The sequence below is a fragment of the Cololabis saira genome, chromosome 22 (assembly GCF_033807715.1).
Source record: "Cololabis saira isolate AMF1-May2022 chromosome 22, fColSai1.1, whole genome shotgun sequence".
NCBI lineage: Eukaryota > Metazoa > Chordata > Actinopteri > Beloniformes > Belonidae > Cololabis > Cololabis saira.
Window position 1 is genome coordinate 7,121,877 of NC_084608.1, and position 21,325 is coordinate 7,143,201.

A 21,325-nucleotide genomic window follows, 5' to 3' on the forward strand; every position below is an offset into this window, starting at 1 on the left:
GATATGACATAGTATAGCATATTTTCGTTCCCATCTCAGGTTGAACGAAGACCCGGTGAGAACCAAATACTTTTTGCATGTAATTCTTAAAGCTGGAAGTATTGAAATGACGACTCCTATGGTGGGTTGATGCTTCTTTGCGAGAATATCGCTGAACAACCTCAACTGAAGAAGAGTTGAAGCTCAGGCAAAGGAAGAAGGATTTAGATTTAGTGTTGACCTTTTGTCCAGTAGACATAGGCAAAATAAAACAATCTCAAAAGTGTCACACATATTAAATAATTAAATAAATAAATAAAAGTCTTGCAATATTCTCCAATAGTGCTCTACTAAGGGTCAGGAACCCATAAGCCATAATTGCAGGACACCATGGCCCGGTTTCACAGACAAGGCTTAAGCCTAGTCTCAGACTAAAATGCTGTTTGAGCTGGCTTAACTTTAAGTCACTTGCACAGACATATCTTAAAATAGTCATAGATTTAGTCTGTTCTGGATTAAACAAAGCCAATTGCAAGAGGGTGGATTACAGCTACTCTAGGACTAAATTTAAGTTTATATTAATCCTGCAAAGAGGCAGGTTTAACTTCAGCTTAGTCCTGTTTGTGAAAGGGAGCACAGATGGTTTGGGAGCATGGAGTATTTGGAATATCTAAATGAAGACCAATATTCGCTACAGAGGCCAGCCAAACAAATACTTGTGGATAGGAGTCATCCATTGAATCAGTTTGATGAAATAACTTTCCGAGACCGCTTTCGTATGTACAAAGAAGATGTACTGGAGATAATTACTTTGCTTGAGCCTAGACTTTCCTCCATGTCTCAAAGAGGAAGGCCAGTACCCAGTTCTCTCCAAGTTCTGATCACGTTGAGATTCTGTGCATCTGGAACCTTTCATCGTGAAACTGGTGATTTGTGTGGTGTCAGCAAAGCAACAGCATGTAGAATAGTTCACAATGTCTGCAGTGCCATTTGTGAACTGAGAAATCTGTACATTAAGTTCCCTGATGCTGCTGAGCAAGCCAACTATAAATCGCGATTCTACGAATATGGAATATGGACTATGGAACTTCCCAGGAGTGATTGGCTGTATTGATGGATGTCATGTTGAAATCAAGTGTCCATCAACTCCTGATGCTGAGGAGTACAGGAACCGTAAGAACACGTTTTCCATCAATGTTCAGGCTGTATGCACTCCCAATTTAGAGTTTTCAAACATTGTTGCCCGTTTGAAGGGAGCAACACATGACTCAAGGATTTTTCACAACTCTTCATTGTGTGCTCAGTTTGAGAGAGGGCAACATAGTGGAATACTACTTGGTGACAGTGGATATGCTCAGAGTTCCTATTTATTCACGCCTTGGCCACATCCCACAACAACTGAGCAGCAAAGATATAACAGAGCTCATATTCGCACTAGAGGGATGGTCAAGCGTATGTTTGGAGTGTGGAAAAATCAATTCCAGTGTTTATGCAATACACTTCGTTTTGAGCCAAGAAGATGCTGCAAGGTGATCATTGCTACAACTGTTCTGCACAACTACCTAAAGCAGTATAATTGTCCTGACCCTCCAATGGAAGACCAGAATGATTCAGATGTGCCCATGCCAGTCCAACGAGGACTTGCACTCAGAGCTGTTTTCACATTGCAGTGCAATATTGCAGTGCAATAATGAGAAACTCAACCAAGGCTGTCCTAAAATTTAGGTTGTGGTGACTACAATACTCAAACTCTTGTCAAGTGTATTTCATTACATTACATAGCTATCTCATGCATCTTTCTTTGAACAACTCTCTCTTCTAATTTCATATCCAATTCGACCTGTAGAATTCTCATTTTCATGTCATGCTCTTCTTTCAGATATTTCATTTTCTGCTCATGAACTTCTAAGGTTAACTTTTCATGCATTGACATCCTTTTTGGTCTCTGCTGGAAGGTTTTGGCAGCATCTTTTCTCTGGGATGCCATGCCAGATGTGGAGGGTGCACAGTCATACATTTTCATTTGCATTGAATTCACTGCAAATGGCAGCCCAGGCATTGTTCGTCTTATGTTCAACAGCAGCACTATGCCCTTTACTTTCAATAACAGCATGATTTCCCAAAATTTGTTTAAGTAGAGTTTTTTTTCATACATAGTATAGTTCTTTGAGTGTGTTCTTTTAGCTTCAACCATGTTTGGTGTCAAAATTCCCTCCAGCAAAACTGTCCTCAATTCCGTTCCAGGTTTTCATGAACACCATTAGGCTAACAGACTGTGCTCCCACTTAAGCTAATGAGGTGTTCTGCTTTAAGCTTACTCCAGGACTCCACAGTCTGGGACTAACTAAGACAAATATAAGCCACGCTCATGCAAGCCACTTAAATGACCTAGCTTTACTAGTCTGACTTAGGCCTACTCCTGGCTTGATATAAGCCTTGTCTGTGAAACCGGGCCCATGTCTTCTTATCAGGGTTCATACACATTTTAACCAACACATTTCCATGACTTTTCCATGACTTGGCAGCAAGTTTCCATGACTATACATGACCTCTAAAACATCAATGTATGAATGAAATATAAGAATAAAACTTATATCGATATATTTTCAAACGCGATATAGTGCGAGACAATATCGTTTATATCGATTTTAAAAAAATAATTAAAAAAAATATGATTTTGATATAGCTTATTTTGTGACAAATTGACTTGAATGTTTTATTTGAGATTTGCACAAATGTGTTGTTATTTGCACAACTGTGAACCTCAGTGGAAAAGTCTGCCTGTTACTGTCTACATTGTATTAATTTCACAGTGTATTTTAATTTATTGGTATGCAGGAAAGGGATATTTGTTTTATTTTATTCAAGAAGCATTTTTATTCTATATATGCAGGCAGTTTATTTTTATTTCATTTGTTTTATACATTTTGATATTGTGCAGACCTTTGTTAACAAAGGTACCTGTGTGACATTTGGCACGAGGCTTTGTATTAAAACTGACTGTTTTTTTAAGGGTTTGCCTCAGAAAAAAATTAAGCTAACAGAGATGCTATGCTATAATGCTTTGGGGGAAACCCCAATTATGGCACAGAAAAAATATCGATATATATCGAGTATCGCCATTTAGCTAGAAAATATCCAGATATGACTTTTGGTCCATATCGCCCAGCCCTAATAAAACTATGTAAAAAGTCACTACAGTGGAGATCTAATGACAATTGTGGTTTTATACAAAATAAACATTTGTTTAAACTAACACTGATATACCAGCAATATGTTGTAGTATATGTAGTATACGTCACGCGTGAAAACGCGCGAGACTTTTCGATACAAAATATTTATTGATCAATTTTAAATCTACCTTATAGGCCGTTATAACTAAATGTTATCATTAAGTGAGAAAAATAAATTCCATGACTTTTCCAAAACTTTTGGGGTGAACTTATTTTTCCAAAACTTTTCCAGGCCTTGAAAATGACATTTTCAAATTCCATGACTTTTCCAGGTTTTTTCAAAACGTACGAACCCTGTCTTATACTTATTATAAACGTGTGTGAGCACAGCAACATCTAATAAAACTCTTTTATTAAATCCTCACCTATTCTGAAGTCAGAGGTGATCTTGGACATTTCCAGCATGAGGCTGGTTCCTAAGTTCTTCACATTCTCCAAGTCGTCCTTCATGGAATACGACAGGTCCATCAAGTAGTACAGGTCAATGGGATAATCTTCTGCCCGCTTGAACTTCAAGGCAAAAGACTGGGGCTCGCCTGCATGAAAGGCACCACAGTTATAATAATTCTGATATTTTACAGACATTTAAAACCTAAAGGAGCTAAATCTATTTTTGGGAGAGGTGGTTTTGTACCAGATCGCAGGGTGAGGCTGAGTTTTTGGGGCTGGACCTGCGTGATCTCCTCGGGCTTCAGCTTCTTCAGCCTGGCCTGCTCTGTTAACTTCTTGCGGTTTGTAACAGGCTTGTTCTTGAGGACCCTCTTTGCCCCGTGTGGGTTCTCAATCATTCCCTCGTCGCAGCCCCTCTTCAGCAGGGACTGCACTTCATCACAGCGGGCCGACACCGTCTCCCCTTGGTTCAGGAAGCCCTGGCAGAAGCAACACAGGGACATTTGAAAACACACAATCCACAATCATCTGCCTGAAAATGCTGGGATAAGATGCAAATCTTAATAAAAACTAAAGACAAATAAACAAACCAGTGATTCCTACATTTATTCTGACATTTATTTTATTTCAGCGTTGAGACTCTGTCACTATATTTTGCAGGTTTTCAGACCCTCTAGCCACTTTTTCCAAGTGTCATGAAGACTTTTGTAGACGTGTTTTGTTTTCACTCTTCTCAGACACCAGTCCAGGCTGCTGTGGGCCCACCTCCAGGAACCAAAGGGATCTCAGACGGCTCACACCTCCAGCAGCAGACGCTCACTGTTCACTCCTCCACGTTCAGATGGAATAAAAAGTTACTCCACAACTCCAAAACTGGCTAATCTTGCACTGGCCCAACACCACTGGATAATGAGTAATAATAATTATTCTTTTACCACGGTCTGTGTGAATACTGGATTCTGATTGGCTGGCAGGTGGACATTAAAAGTGATAACCTACACCTAGAAAACAAGTTCGGTCAAATTGCCTGATAACTTTAACATCATTGCGCTGGATCAACTTCCAGGTGGTAACCACGGCAACGGAGATTCAGAGAAGAAGAGCCGGCTACCACAGGACGGAGACATGAATGATTTTGTCATTTCTTTTAATTTATTTGGTGAATTTGACAATTTTGATGACTGGGATGCAGAAGAGGAGAGAAATTAGCCGAGCGGAGCTGAGTGGACTAGAATATCTCCCGTTGCTCTCAGGTCCGTCCTAGTTACTGGAGAATCAACACTGTGTCCATTAAGGAGCTTATGGGACGGTAGTGATTGTTCCAGGTATTAGTCAGACCCTCAGGTGTTACCAAGGAAACTGAGTTATGGCTTGTTAAAAAACTTTGTAACTTACCAGGTTCCAACGGCTGCAGACGAGAGATTAAATACTCGCTCAGCCGCTCAGCTGTGACTTGTTATAAAACTAATGATTTACACTGAAAACACATTAAAGCATGAATAGCTGATTTAATATTTATGTTTTTTGGTAAGTGACCGTGGTATAAGCGGGATAATACCCTTCGAGGTGTACATTAACATAAATTTATGGACTTCGCGGAGGCAAACCGTCCTCCGGTTCGCGTCGGACGGTTCACGCCCCGCATCGTCCATATATTTATGTTAATGTACACCTCGTCGGGCATTATCCCTTACATATGTAACTCTATTTAATGTGATTAATGTGATAAATGTGTAATATAAATATTCACTAGTGGGAGGGCAAAAAAAAGAATCGATAAAAGAAAGTTAATTTGTAGCTCTAAACATATGCTCTAAACATTTAGAGTGTTTTTTAAGCCATTTTTTCCTCTCCCACAATTTTATTCCTCTTTCCTCCAGCATCCATTACAGTTATATAAAAATGATTTAGCCAATAGCTACTGTGGTTTCTGAGGAGTTGGCAACACTGTCTGATGGAAACGTAGGGAACCTGAGGTGTGCTCCTCTGCATCTCAGAAATGTCTGCATTTTGGGAATATTTTGAACCGGACAGCAGATGCAGTCACACACCAGCACTTCCTGTTGGGGATCAGTCGTTTCTTGTTGTTTTTTTTCTCTTCTGTGTCGTATTGGGACTCAGTTTCAGCCAGTAATCAAAATCAAATGACTGTGATAATCCATAAAAGAGAGTTTTACTGGCCCAGCGTTTTTTTTTGTGTTTTTGTGACCTAAAATGGAAAAAATTGATGTATTGTAACAATAATGAAAAGTTAGCATTGTGGGTTCATACTATCTGCAATCAAATTAATGTCAATGTAAACATTTGTTTAAAAGCAGACCCAGGTATTTGATCAATATAAATAATTTCATTCCGACTCACTGACTGAACAATAAATAAATTGCTCTGGTGGAGTGGGAGGACAGTGAGTGATCAGTACAGAGCGATCACCAAGGCCTCACCCACTCAGCTGTGAGTACCGCTGGCAGCTGTGATTAACGTACCGGGTCTTTACACCAGCCACACTTGGCTCCGGCCTGGATGCACTCTCCGCAGTATTTGGCGTTGGCACTGATGCATTCGTTCCCATCTTTACGGGGAACAAAGAGAAGAAGAGTGAGGAGAGCTGTCCCTGCAAAGCAAGCTAGTTAGTAAGCCACTCGTGTTTACGTGTCAGCTCAGCACAGACACTGGACAGAGACGGGACATTTCATCTGTTTCTACATGACGCTGTGGAGGAAGGTGCTTATAGTAGATGCCTAGAAAGTCTTACCTTTCTGAGCATTACAGTAATAAAAGACTCCCAGCAATGTGGTCATCAAAATGAGTTTCAGGTCCATCTGAAAACACACAAAAGAAAAACACATTAAAAATAATCTCTAAAAATGCTAAATGCTACTGGAGGTGATGTTTTTATTAAAAAAAACATTAGCCGGCATGCTCGGTGGCATGAATGTGTTAATTTATGCTTTCAGAGAACAAAAGAGTTCAGAAAAGTGGGGCAGAGCCCGTGAGAGATAAGAGATCAGGAAAATCTGTAAATGGCTTATCTGTAATCGGAGGTAATAAATTATCGAGTAACGGAACTCGGCTATTTTGAGGCAGTCGCAGAGTCACATCCAGTTAATTCAATAATGACCATTTCACATGCAGCATATTCACCATTTACTCAAACAGTCATATCCACTTGCCTTCAGTTTGAACTGCACTCCCCTCCCCCACTAACGTATTACTCTAAATAGCATCACGTCCCTGCAGACAGCCCCTCTGTTGTCATGTTTATTGATCCCCTGAGCATCTCCAGGCTCTTTGGTCAGAACATATTGATGCATCTTGGCCTACGGTTAATGCATAGCTCATGACTCGGTGATGGATGAAGGGACTGCGGGGAATCCATGCACTCACGGATGATTCGTGAGCAGTTGCTCAACGTTTCTGGTGCATTTGTGACAGTAAACTTCTGTGCAACTTCTTTCAGGAAAAGTCACAGCCTTTCCAGCCACATCCAGACTTTCCAGCAGCTGCAGAGGTATCACTGTCCATCAGCAAAGCAATTAACTGACGGATAATGTTGTAGCTAATCCTGCTCGCTGGGCCTCCCCCCTGCTCCTGCAGCAGGATGAAATGTCGACAAGCCCTAGCCTTTATTGGAATCAGGTGTGGAGTTGGGCTGTGTGTGCTTTAAAACCTGCAGGTTTATGGTAGTGTGAGGAACAGAAGGTCAGGGTTGGGAATCCTGCCCAAAAAACAAGCGTCCTGCAGATTTAAAAAAAGCTATAAAACTTCCAAATGCTCCTAAATGCATCCTTGAGTCATGAACTTAGTATTTGGGGCTTGATACCCAATAATCCCAAATAAGTGCAACTGCTATTTAACTGAGCTCTAATGTCTTTATTGTTGAAGGTGGCAACAGGTTAATATGACGAAAGGTGAGCTGTAAAAGTTAGATGTAAGGTCTCATGCATTACACAGATGCTGACAGCATGTTAGCCAGATAAAAAAGCTACAATTACTGTCTGCTTAGCTTTTATATTTATTTTTTAACTATTTAATAATCTGTGTTAAGTATTGGTTGAAATGTTATGGCTGACAAAGAGCTTTAAAAGCACAAGAGCATCAATGATTATCAAAGCAACATGGCCAGCAGCTTATGAGCCGTGGATTTGTAATATTCAAATAAGAAGTATTCTTCCTTTTTTTCCAAAAAGCTTCCCATGGTATTAGGGCTGTGCGATTAATCGATTTTAAATTTAAATCGGATTTATTAATCAAGACGATGTTAAAAAAAGGAAAATCGGAAAATGGATTTTCCTTTTTTGCAGCTGGCTGCATTACAGACAGAGCTCGTCTAGTCAACTTTGTTTGGTCAAGAAAATTGTAAATGTTGTCACTTTACTAAACTCAAGGAGGATTTACAGTATCTTTCAATTGCACTTCATTCCCAATAGGGAAATGTGTTATTTTTCTTTAAAAATAAAGATAAAATATTTGAAACAATTTATTCCATTGTCTTTTGTAGTTTTACCAAAAAAATCGAAATCGAAATCGAAAATCGGGTTTTCAGAGAAAAAAATCTGGATTTTTATTTTTGTCCAAAATCGCCCAGCCCCACATGGTATCAATGAACAATCCTTGACCCCAATCCAGGTTGTGCCTCTTTTCAAACTAATTTCACAGCTTTGTATCGTCAGTCCCACCCTGATCTGGGTCTGTGATGCTGCAATAGCTGCAAATCTGTACAGTTCACTGAATTGATTGTTCTCAGATGCCAGCAGTTTTTAGCCCCAAACGTTGTCTCGTGTCAGACATTTTTGACGTGTCGGTGTCATATCAGACACCGAAATAAATGCTCTCAGTCAAAGAAATCCATAATATGACACACTTGAGCTCAAACAGAACCCTGGACACACGGCTGTTACACCTAACCCTGAGATCCCACCGACAGTTAGTTCATATTCTGATAAATAAACACTTTATTCTGTCCCCAGCGGTGCAAATGTGTTAAATAAATCACAAACTTATGCGTGAGCCAATCCTAGGAAATTTATTTAAGGAGGAGCTAATTTCTACCACATTGGATATGAAAGCATGAGATGTCAAATTGAAACCAGACTGACGGTAATAAAGTGACAAAAGCTTTTTTTGTTTTTCCTTTTTGAAACCGGTAGCTGCTGCTGGCTACTTGTAGAGGCTACATTATAAGGCTGCATTCCTGTACACTGTTGGTCAAAGTGTGTGTGTGTGTGTGTGTGTTTGTGTGTGTGTTGACTGATGCATTCCTGAATGCCTGTGTGTGTCCATTTATATAGACACAGAAGAGCAGACAGCCTGTCTGCAGCCCCCAGATTAGATCAGATGGCTCAACTCTCCGCTGCTGTACATGGGCACTGGGCGTCAGTCCGTGCTGTGTTTTCATGTGAAACAAAGAAAAAAAATCATCTCACCTGCCTCTATCACAGCATCACTAAACGTATGAAATTCATTTTAAAGTCAAATACAGGCTCTTACACTGAACAAATCAGAGTTTTCTGTTATAAACACAACCACCGTGGTCAAGTTTGCAGCTTTGGAGATCATTTAAATGCAAACGAAGGCTATAAAACTGCAGAGAGGTGTCAAGTAAGAAATATAATCACACTGCTTTCAATCCCGTGAAGCTTAGCAACAGCAGAAGAATGTGTCTTACAACCCTCCGACGACATGAGGAGGGGAGGTCAGAGGTCAACCCCAGAACAGCCAAAGAGCAGAATGTTGTGCTGTTTTTACGTGCACCCCTTAAAGCTTCAAGTTCAACACTGAGACATTAAAAAACAGCTGGTTGGAACAGAGTATTTGTTTTTTCTATGAAGACTAAACAGGACCTGCCACACTTAGGAATATAGATACATAACTTGTTAATATTTCCCTGCAATACTACACCCAAAGAATTAGTTAAAATGTCTGTACTATTAGACTTTTTTGGTAAATGGGGCAATTGATTTTTCTTAAAACATTTAATTCAAAACCATAACTATCAATTATTTTGGTCATTGGTGCATGAAGGTTGAGTTTGCTCCAAGCCCACCTGAGCTACAGTTGTGTGAAAAAGTGTTTGCCCCCCCTTCATGATTTCTTATTTATTTGCATGTTTGTCACACTTAAATGTTTCAGCTCATCAAACAAATGTAAATATTAGACAAAGATAACACCAAAATTCAATCTTTAAATCCAAAAAAATCCAAACCTACAAAAGTGATTACCGTTTAAACCTAATAACTGGTTGGGCCTCCCTTAGCAGCAACAAGCGTTTGCGATAACTGGCAATGAGTCTTTTCCAGCTGTAGAGGAATTTTGGCCCACTCATGTTTGCAGAATTGTTGTAATTCATCCACATTGGAGGGTTTTCGAGCCTGAACCGCCTTTTTAAGGTCATCACCACATGTCTGAACCATCTAACCTGGCTCCTTTCAATGCCGAGGAGCCCCGGTCTACTCTGAGCCCCCCCTTCCTTTCCAAACCACAAACCAGTCATCCCGCAGAGAAAACTAATTAAAGCCAGTTGCGTTTGAGACTGGCATTCTGGCTGATTACTCAAAGTTCATGCATCTGAGAGCTTCATCGTTACCACCAACCAGTCTAATTTAAACCTCTGACCCACGCCGTTCCCGTTTGCTGGAAAGGTGTATGACACCAAGATCTACAGACGTGTCGAGGCTGTTGCAACACCTCTGAGAGAGCTGTAGCTATAGAAACCGATCTGAAGAGAGAAATACGTTTAAATACGCCAATTTCTTGTAATAGAGTCCTAAAATAAGATCTTTCCACCAGGGCCGAGAGCTCAGGAGAGACTCTGAAGCGGGCGCAACAAACACCACCACCTACTTTACTCACTTCTTTACATAATGTTTGCACAACTTGACAAAGACTGGAAACTGAAGCCAGAACGCCACCCTTCCAGCATGTGGTAGAGAGGCGGGGTTTCTGCTCATTTTAAGGGGGTGGCTCCATACCGGTTCAGGGAAAAGTGGCGCAGATGTGGAGCATTATCTTCTTGTCAAACTGTATGCAATATGCTGGTTGGTTTATTAAAACCAGCTCATTGTGTAGAGAGTGTGTTCTTCCAATTGTTGGGAGCCATCGCGGTTTTAGGATTGCATTGCAAACAGTCGGGGGAAATTAAAAACATAACGAAACTGTTGCAACACAACTGAAGACTCCACATCTTTCTTCAACTTTAACCCTACATACTCCTGATGTACCCTTCTTATCAGATATAAATTAATCTTTCAAATCACTGATATTCCATCCTGAGACGTACAACCGTCTTTCATGGCCATTCAATATTTATGCTTCTTACAACAAAAGCAAAAAGAGCTTTGGAAGACCAAAGTTGTCATCACTACCTCCAATGAAGAATATCTCAATTTCTCTTGATTCAATATAAGAAAAATTTATGTTATTTTTTATATTGGCTTAAAATCCCGCACATCTAATTAACAGGCACTTAACTTGTTTGCACAAACGCACCAAAAAACAAAAAAAAAAGGTAAACGACGTCATGCCCCTCACAAAATATACTTCCTTTTCCATCGTGACTATAACTAAATCACTGGATGTGGTGTAACGTAATCATCCCATCAGCTCGTGCACATACCACAACACTGTACAGGTTTGACTTCTCTGACGGTTTAGTCACTGTATTTGTTGAAATTATTGCCAGCACTTCCGTAGAACCTCCGTGAACTCAGAGACCCGACACATGATGTATGAAGGAGCAAAATATAGCCCAAATGATATTACATTGTCTTGATACGGAGTAACATCATTATAAAACAGTCAGCTTGATTCATCAGACTTGAAAAATAAGTGCACATTTATAAACTTGAATATTTTTGTGAAAAAACGTGTGCAATGATGACGAGGGAGATGTACAGGACTGTCTCAGAAAATTAGAATATTGTGATAAAGTCCTTTATTTTCTGTAATGCAATTAAAAAAACAAAAATGTCATACATTCTGGATTCATTACAAATCAACTGAAATATTGCAAGTCTTTTATTATTTTAATATTGCTCATTATGGTTTACAGTTTAAGATTAAGATTCCCAGAATATTCAAATTTTTTGAGATAGGATATTTGAGTTTTCTTAAACTGTAAGCCATGATCAGCAATATTAAAATAATAAAAGGCTTGCAATAGTTCAGTTGATTTGTAATGAATCCAGAATGTATGACATTTTTGTTTTTGTAATTGCATTACAGAAAATCACAATATTCTAATGTTCTGAGACAGTCCTGTATACTAGAGATGTTTTAACGACCACAGCCCTCAAATGTATACGTTACGTAGATGGATAGCAAAGATAAACTGTAGCAAAACAGATCAGTGCTTGTTGCTACATTTATGGGTTTATCTAGCTGTCCTCGTCTCTCTCACTTAGCCAGATAGTTTCCTGGTCCCAAACACCTGAGCTGTGACTAACGAGGGTGTTTTACGAGCCGTCCAAAGCTCCATGGGCTGGCAGGAGAGGCTGATGCATGGCAGACATGGTGGTGCATGACCAAAACAGGCTGAAGCTTCTCGGGCATTCCTGAGCCCCCTGAACGCTGCCTGACCAGGATAGTAACCTGCAATACCATTTCTGCACGCCGGAGAAATGTGAGCTGCACCTCTCATGATGCACACATGCTGGATTTGTCACTGGCTGATTCACACAACTCTCACTCTCCAGCTTGTCAAAGATGATTCACTGTCAAACGAATCAGAGCAAATAAATGTGTCTATAGAGTAGGGCTGGGCGATATGGACCAAAAGTCATATCTCGATATTTTCTAGCTAAATGGCGATACTCGATATATATCTCGATATTTTTTCTGTGCCTTAATTGGGGTTTCCCCCAAAGCATTATAGCATAGCATCTCTGTTAGCTTCATTTTTTTCTGAGGCAAACCCTTAAAAAAACAGTGAGTTTTAATACAAAGCCTCGTGCCAAATGTCACAAAGGTACCTTTGTTAACCGAGGTCTGCACAATATGAAAATGTATAAAACAAATGAAATAAAAATAAACTGCCTGCATATATAGAATAAAAATGCTTCTTGAATAAAATAAAACAAATATCCCTTTCCTGCATAACAATTAAATTAAAATACACTGTGCAATTAATACAATGTAGACAGTAACAGGCAGACTTTTCCACTGAGGTTGACAGTTGTGCAAATAACAAAACATTTGTGCAAATCTCAAATAAAACATTCAAGTCAATTTGTCACTATATAAGCTATATCAAAATCATTAAATTTTTTTTTTTTTTTTTTTTTTTAAATCGATATAAACGATATTGTCTCGTACCATATCGTGTTTGAAAATATATCTATATATTAAAATCTCGATATATCGCCCAGCCCTACTATAGAGTAAAAATCTGAACATTACTCCATCCAAATATTGTTGGGCTCAGCTGAGACTCATGGAAACGCCGGTGTCTGGATAGACCTTCCTTCAACCTGAACCATTCTAGGGTGGAGCTACTCCAAAATAAAGCAGTGCTATGAATAATGACCGGCAGCGTGAGGGAGGGAAACAGACGCATTAGGAATGCAGTGCGGCAGTAAAGAACTGGTGGTCGCTCAAAGTCACAGCGCTCTTTGTGAGGAGGCCTGGCGGTTCCCGAGCTCAGAACTGCCGCTCTTCTCAGTCTGCGTGAAAGAAGCAATGGAAAAGAAGGAAAAACAGGAAAAGGCGGGGGCTGGACTCGGAGGGAGAGAGGGTTGCCTCAGTCTTAAAGAAAAGATCTAAGACTCTCATCGCCTCTGCTGACTTCGCTTTCAGTCCTTCCTAATCCACCTTCCTCCATTTCTACGACATGTCTGGTTGATAAGCACTTTCATGGGATATTTAGGACTTTGGTTAAGAGAACAGGAAAAAGCGAAAAGGTCTGCATTGGCTTCAGTAATTCAGACGTTATAGACTCTCAGTGTCTTGAGCCTTTAATTAACTTTCCATAAAACATTCAAGGATGTGTTCAGTCACTCCCGCTGTCAGAGGCATATCTCTGTCATCCTACACTCCCCTCTCTCCGTCCATCTCCCTCCTCCCTCGCATTGCCCACACAATTGCTCGGTTCACTCCCTTCGCTATGAGCAGAGCCAAACCAGTGGCCCCGTTGACTCCACACACACTCTGGGGTAGCGCCGAGCGGGGAACATGCCTGTGACGTACGAGCACAGCAGAGCAGAAGGAGAATACCAAACACTGTCTGTCTGTCTGGATCCCACCCCCCCCTACTTTCCGGAGGACCCTCTTGTAGCAGACAAAGGAAACAAATCAGGACTCCCTTTGAGACTATGACAGGAGGTTTGATACTTGGAGTGCTCCCACTTGGGCACCGGTATCTGCGGATATTCAAATTTCAGAGCAATGCGAAACTTTCCCCACACGTAGATGAAGGCCTGGACGGCAAAAAAAAAAAAAATATGAACATAGTTTCCACATTACATGAACCGTCCACTTTTCAAACTATTCCTAAATAGGGAAAGCTTAGAGAAATGGAAAAACAGAGAAAAGAACGAGGGAGAAAAGGAGCGAGCGAGGACAGGCGATGCCAATGAGTTTCCATCAAATTCAGTCTTCCATGGCTTCGCTTCCAATTGCACAGTTGTGTTAGCTTCTTACTTTGTTTGGAGATTATGAGAAAACGGTAAATCAGCAGCAGTTGCTTGTTTAAAAGAGCTTTGTTAAACCTCCAGGTTTTCTGACTGTTTTATTCATTATCGCTCTGATCTAGACAATGCTTTGCAGGACCATATTGTGAAGTAATGCAGTGCTGCAGTGGTGGCCTGTGAAAACTGTACCAGATGCTTGAGATATTAAGACAGTAAACAAATATTTTCATGGTCTGCATGGTCGTAACCATCAAGACACAGTTTGTCATCCAGTTGTGTTCCATCCTTTTGGCAGCAAAAAAAAAGGACATGTCACTTGCAAATTAAACGTCAAGTCACACAGAACAGTGCTAAATCACAACTGAGGCAGTGTTTGTAGAACACAGAGTTCTGCTGTATTTATTTATAATTTAGTTTAGAGTAAGTCCCAAATTGATGAACTACTGTAGACTACAGCCACATCAAACTATGCATTAGCAAGCTAGTCATTTATCCTAAATGTCAAATGGGAAACTTATTTGGTTTAAGAAATGTAGTTGTGCAATGAAAACAGCTGTCTGAACTCTCATTACGACAGGAATTACTGTATACTATAGTATTAACACGTAAAAACGGTCAAGAACCTTTAATTCATTAATAAGAACTTGAGCTTTTAAACAATGAGCTGCAAAAGAGTCAACATGCTGCAAGGCTAGAAAAACTCACTGAAGCATGACTGTTTCATTTTAACTGGTAGCAACGTATATACTTATAATGCTCTGAATTTGCTGATACAGTTGTGTGAAAAAGTGTTTGCCCCCTTCCTGATTTCTTATTTTTTATTATATTTTGCATGTTTGTCACACTTAAATGTTTCAGATCATCAAACAAATTAAATATTAGACAAAGATAACACAAGTAAACACAAAATGCAGTTTTTAAATGAAGGGTTTTATTATTAGGGGGGAGAAAAAATCCAAATCTACATAGCCCTGTGTGAAAAAGTGATTGCCCCCCCGTTAAAACACAAATTAACTGGTTTATCACATCTTTGTAAAGCTGAGTTCAGTTTCTGCAGCCACACCCAGGTCTGATTACTGCCAAACCTGTTCTCAATCAAGAAATCACTTAAATAGGACCTGCCTGACAAAGTGAAGCAGACCAAAATATCCTCAAAAGCTAGACATCATGCTGCGATCCAAAGACATTCAGGAACAAATGAGAAACAAAGTAATTGAGATATCAGTCTGGGAAAGGTTACAAAGCTATTTCTAAAGCTTTGGGACTCCAGCGAACCACAGTGAGAGCCATTATCCACAAATGGAGAAAACATGGAACAGTGGTGAACCTTCCCAGGAGGCCGGCCGACCAAAATGACCCCAAGAGCAGCGACGACTCATACAAGAGGTCACAAAAAACCCCAGTACAACATCCAAAGAACTGCAGGCCTCTCTCGCCTCAATTAAGCTCATCGTTCATGACTCCACCATAAGAAAGAGACTGGGCAAAAATGGCCTGCATGGCAGAGTTCCAAGACGAAAACCACTGCTGAGCAAAAAGAACATAAAGGCTCGTCTCAGTTTTGCCAGAAAACATCTTGATGATCCCTAAGACTTTGGAGGAAATACTCTGTGGACTGAAAAGACAAAAGTTGAACTTTTTGGAAGGTGTATGTCCCATTACATCTGGCGTAAAAGTAACACAGCATTTCAGAAAAGGAACATCACACCAACAGTAAAACATGGTGGTGGTAGTGTGATGGTCTGGGCTGTTCTGCTGCTTCAGGACCTGGAAGACTTGCTGTGGTAAATGGAACCATGAATTCGGCTGTCTACCAAAAACTCCTGAAGGAGAATGTCCGGCCATCTGTTGGTGACCTCTAGCTGAAGCCACTTGGGTTCTGCAGCAAGACAATGATCCAAAACACACCAGCAAGTCCACCTCTGAATGGCTGAAGAAAAACAAAAAGAAGACTTTGGAGTGGCCTAGTCAAAGTCCCGCCCTGAATCCGATTGAGATGCTGTGGCATGACCTTAAAAAGGAGGTTCATGCTCAAAAACCCTCCAATGTGGCTGAATTACAACAATTCTGCAAAGATGAGTGGGCCAAAATTCCTCCACAGCGCTGTAAAAGACTCATTGCCAGTTATCGCAAATGATTGCAGTTGCTAAGGGAGGCCCAACCAGTTATTAGGTTTAGGGGGCAATCATTTTTTCACACAGGGCCATGTAGGTTTGGATTTTTTTTCCCCATAATAATAAAAACGGTCCTTTTAAAAACTGCATTTTGTGTTTACTCGTGTTATCTTTGTCTAATATTTCAATTTGTTTGATGATCTGACACCTTTAAGTGTTACAAACATGCAAAAAAATAAGAAATCAGGAAGGGGGCAAACACTGTGTGACGGAGCTGGGATTTTGTTGGTTTGCTATCAGCCGTCCATCACATTTTTATTATCCACAGGAGAGTAAATTCCTGTTCCTGCATCGTTGAGCGCCTCACGCTTTGTCGTGGGTGCAGTACAAATTGAGGCCATACCATTCTTATGTTTACTTGCAAATGAATGCATTTTCTTAGTTTCTCTGCTCTAAAAAATGAACAAGACCAATTTTCCAAAGTCATCTATTTTGTGTAATGTTGCACTCCAGTACTTTCACTGCCTCTTTTTGATGGACTTTCACATGCAAGACCATAGCATATAGGCTTTTTATAGAACAATATTTAAAGTATTTTACAGTAACTTCCCCTAGAGATACATTACGCGCTATGTGAGATGAGTTAAGTAAAAGGGCCAGTAGCTAAAAGTAAAATTCTGGTAGTATCAGTAGCTCCACGGTGAGCCTTCTGCTGGTCTTGAAAAATCTGCTCTGCTTTAACAGAAAACACTTAGCCACACATATGCTGTCTCGCAGCTTGCCAACATTCTTCTTGTGTGTGGTGGAGGCTAAAGATACACTTCTGTAGGGAAATGGCCCTCAAAAGGTTTTATCACATTTCCAGTCAAAGAGAATCCATAATACTTAGTCAAATTGAGTTTTTCTGAAAACAAAACACATTTACATTGAACAACCTTCAGATTTCATCCCATCTTGTACCCAGACAGTGTCTGGTACAAGGACTGAAAGCAAAGCCCCCATCCCTGGACGAGGGCCAAGTTCAGACAACTATTCATGTCTGCAGCTCTGTGTTGAAATAGAGGTGCTGTGCCAACAAGTTATTCCTGACTAGACTCCCCCCACATGTCCTGCAGCCCAGATAGTTATATGAATAGGACAAAGACTGAACAGTCGCAGTGCTGCATTAGTACACGTATGCCGCAATCGCTTTATCGTCTCAGTGGCGGGAGCGTCACTGGTGAGAGCGACATCTTCTGCAATGCCAGCTCATCCTTTCACGCACAGCTCATCTCCGCTTCATTTCACCGAGTTACGACCTCCCAATATGGAGCAGAGGCACAACAAAAAAAGCACCATTGTTACACCTCCGGGTCGCTTACATACAAAAACCAGGCAGAATATTGGTGCCACAACCCTGTGTAGGGGACTGCTATTAGTGGCAGCTGGTGATCTATCGATCAGGCTGTTTGGATGAGCAGGCCTTAAACCAGTTACGTCCTAGGGAGCACATTTGTGTTTGCCTAAAAATGTAGCATGAGTCCAAATGTAGGCTTGTAAGATAACATCACAATTGTTTCCAGCCATGGAAAAAGCAGGAACAACTCTCCCGACGGTCATTTTGGGTTCTGTACAGGTTCTGAAAGTGTAGTTAATATGCTTTCTAACAATGTCTAACATGTGGTAATCTGAAAATAATTGAAGATGTGACCATTTGAATGTTGGCATTCCCCAAAACTAGTTTTGTGAGAAATCAGGCCTCAAAGTTTTCAAGGATCAAGACCCTCCTGTGAGCCAGATGTGCCAGGTGTGGGGTGTAAAAGCTGTCCACATTTGCATGAATTAGCCTAATACACACCCCTTAAATGCTTGTCACAAGGAACTGGGAATCCCCCTTGAGGAGATTCCAGGAGGTCACCAGAAGGAAAAAAGGTTGTAATACATGTTGATCTAATCTTATCACTTTAACCACTTTTTGAACTGATTAGGGAAAAATGCAGAGGCAATAACTTGAATTTTGTCAAACATCTGTCCCCTAGCAAGAGATTTATTCATAAATTCTCACATGTTGTATACACATCTACATTCTTTCAACCCTATAGAGTCTGTACCATACAGTACCATCTAGCCGATTGGTGCTAAACGCATGGATTACTGTTTTAAATTGCTGCGTATAGGAATGAGTTTAAACACTGCCAACTGGTTCAGATGGAAAAGACTGAAACCATAACTCCTGCATCTTGACTTTACCGGTATATTCTGTCCATCAAGCTATATGCAGATGAGATGTTATCATCCTCCACCCGAAACTAGGCAGGGGCTCCTGCTGGGATTTCCTCTCAAACTAATCAAATTCAAATACAAAGTTTATGGTTTTAAAACCATAAACTTTGTATTCAGGAAAGTGTTGTTATTTTCGACTTTTTTAACCTTTTTTCACTGCATGTGTGTGTACTGCTGGTGCTCAAAGCGAATTCCCCCACTGAGGGATGAATAAAGGACAATCTAATCTTATCTAATCTAATTTCAAGTATGGAGAGGTATCTTCGTAATTTTAACTGGCATATTTTGCAAAAGAAATTAAATCATGTATTTTTTAGAAAAATACGTTTTTCATTGTTTTCAGCACTGAGTTGTTGCTGGTTTTCCCATGGCTGGTCACAATCTGTGTATGTTATTCAGTCAAGTCCTTGCTTTTCCTTCAGAAACCGGTGACCTCCACACAACACAGTGGACTGGCAGAAGCGGCGAAGCCACAAACTGCATCAAGCCCTGCCCACTTCCAACACATGCTGTAACCAAAACACTGATCTGTACAGCAGATTTTCTCCATGATGCTTCCTGGGCACTGCACCCACCTGTCACTCCAGAGTATTTTTATTTTTCTATTTCTCTCCAGCACGGACTCTGCTGTGATATTGGATGCCAAAAAAGGTTCAGACCTAATTCTCCCAACTCTGCCCAGGCTACACGTGTGAAAATAACTTTCATCACGGGACACAAATTTGCGTCCATTCCATAAAGACTTTGGCTTGATAACAGTAGCACTTCTACTGTACATCCTGTCATTCATTCTTGATCAAATGTATTTGCTGCTGAAGTGAGGGAGAATACTGTGTTCCGACAGGAGAATTAAAAATCATTGCAAAATCAGAGGTTTAAATGATACTCTGAAAACAGACCTGGAGACGGCTAGAACATCCAGTTCTCCCAAGCAGACACCATGTTGAACTGTAGTTTAGTTTCAGGAATCTCCCGGGGCCGGCTGGCTGAAATAATATGCGCTTGGGCTCGGTCTGGGGAGCGGAGGGCTGTTCCAGTAAGCCACCCAAAATTCCCCACATATGCTGAGTCTGCCCTCGCTTTGCTCTAACACAGGAAGCCCAATTTCATCACACAGGAAGCTTTTATCAAGATGCTTGGGATCCGGCCAAATCTCCCTCTGGAAGCCAGAAAGATGTTTAACAAAAAGAAAGACAAAGAGCACCAAAAAGGCTGGCCTAGATCGCTTTGTTGCAAAGAGTTGAAATGCTGCACGCTGCCAAAACGGCAGCATATATTGTCTTTGTGAATCAGGCATGTCTGATCTAAACCTAAACCAGGCCATCACTGTAATTCAAAGTATGGGAAATGCCAAACAAGCATGGAAACTATTTCAAACAACGACAGAGAAACAGCAAGGAACCCAACTGGAAATAAACGTAGGGCAGGGACACGTATTCATTTTCAGAGATGATCCACAAAAAAGAAAAGAAATCAGTTGAACCAGTGCACTAACTTACTTCCTGTGTGAAGTTTTGAGATACATGACTTGCATGAGATCAGGCTGGCAAATATTAGCAGGAGTGGAGAAACTAATGAATAGTCTGTTAAGATGGAGACAAGAACAAACACGGAGTCTTCGGAACTCATGGTTCCAGGACTAAAAATGCCAGAGGGGCTACTGGGATTGGGACTCAAACAGAAAAATACATTCAAAAGTTCAGTGGGATGTTACGATGGATGTTAGCGCCACCACTGCATTACATGGAAAGCTTTCACTAGATATAAATAGTTTACAAACTGAAACAAAGAATATTACAAACTCATTCTTTGATATGTTGAGGTGGAAGTGAACCTCAGTTTGGGCCGTCCTTCACTCCAAACCATGAAACTTTATGTTGGCACTGAAGGGGCGGTTAAAGAAACCCGCCACTACCAAACATTCAAGTGAACACAGCAACACAGAAGCGACTACTGCACACAGGCCGTCCAACAGAAGCTGGGCGTTACAGGGATTGGATGTGAACTGCTGCTGAATAGTTTTTCCTTGCACAAGACGGTGTGTCAAAGTTTAGACTTCATCTGGCTGCAACGGGCCAGCTGTGGACACCTCCACCGCGAATCTGCTGAGGCCCGACTGCAGGAAAATGGGCACATTAATCACACTCAGATGTCTTTTATTAGGGCCCAGACTTCACACTTTAACTGCAGGGCCTCCGTTTCCGCAGCCGCGATGGAGAGAAAACAGTACTGAGCACTCGACGGTTGCACGCACCGTCTCACGGGAACAGTAAAGGGATCATTGTCAAGGCTCTGAAGGCGCTTGCATACTGGCCTTCTGAAACATTCTTGTACGGAGAGGAAAACCCCACAGACGTGTGTCCTTACATACACCAACCCGGCATTCCTGAACCCAGGTGTGATGCGACGTCACGCGCGTGAAATAAGGCGGAAGGAATCGAAGGGTCGATCACGTTCAGTGTGCTCATATTAACCAAATTTTAAAAAACAAACAAAAAAACAGCGGAGGAGAAGATGCTGTCAGCTTTCTTCATATTGTCACGGCCCTTTTGACAGGAGCGTGGTGTAAGAGTGCATGTGCACAGCTCACTGATGTCAAGAAGTTGACAAGGAAGGTTACTAGACAGATTCAGCTGCATGTCCAGCATCAGTACAGTAAATAAAAGCCTTGCAGCTCCCCAGCTGGAAGTGTCCGGGTCGTCCTCCCCCAGCTGCTGCTTCATTT

The 21,325-nt window shown here is 40.9% G+C and overlaps 1 protein-coding gene across 2 annotated transcripts in view; it reads right to left on the reverse strand.

Annotated features, from left to right (window-relative positions):
• itgb1a (integrin, beta 1a) overlaps positions 1-21,325 on the reverse strand; it is a 48,877-nt gene that overhangs the window by 21,011 nt on the left and 6,541 nt on the right. For both annotated transcript variants that reach the window (XM_061713933.1, XM_061713932.1), the window contains exons 2-5: positions 6,355-6,421; positions 6,086-6,171; positions 3,847-4,081; positions 3,578-3,748 (exon numbers count right to left, since the gene is read on the reverse strand). In XM_061713933.1, the coding sequence (XP_061569917.1) occupies positions 3,578-3,748; positions 3,847-4,081; positions 6,086-6,171; positions 6,355-6,421 (559 nt within the window). The remainder of the gene's footprint in view (positions 1-3,577; positions 3,749-3,846; positions 4,082-6,085; positions 6,172-6,354; positions 6,422-21,325) is intronic.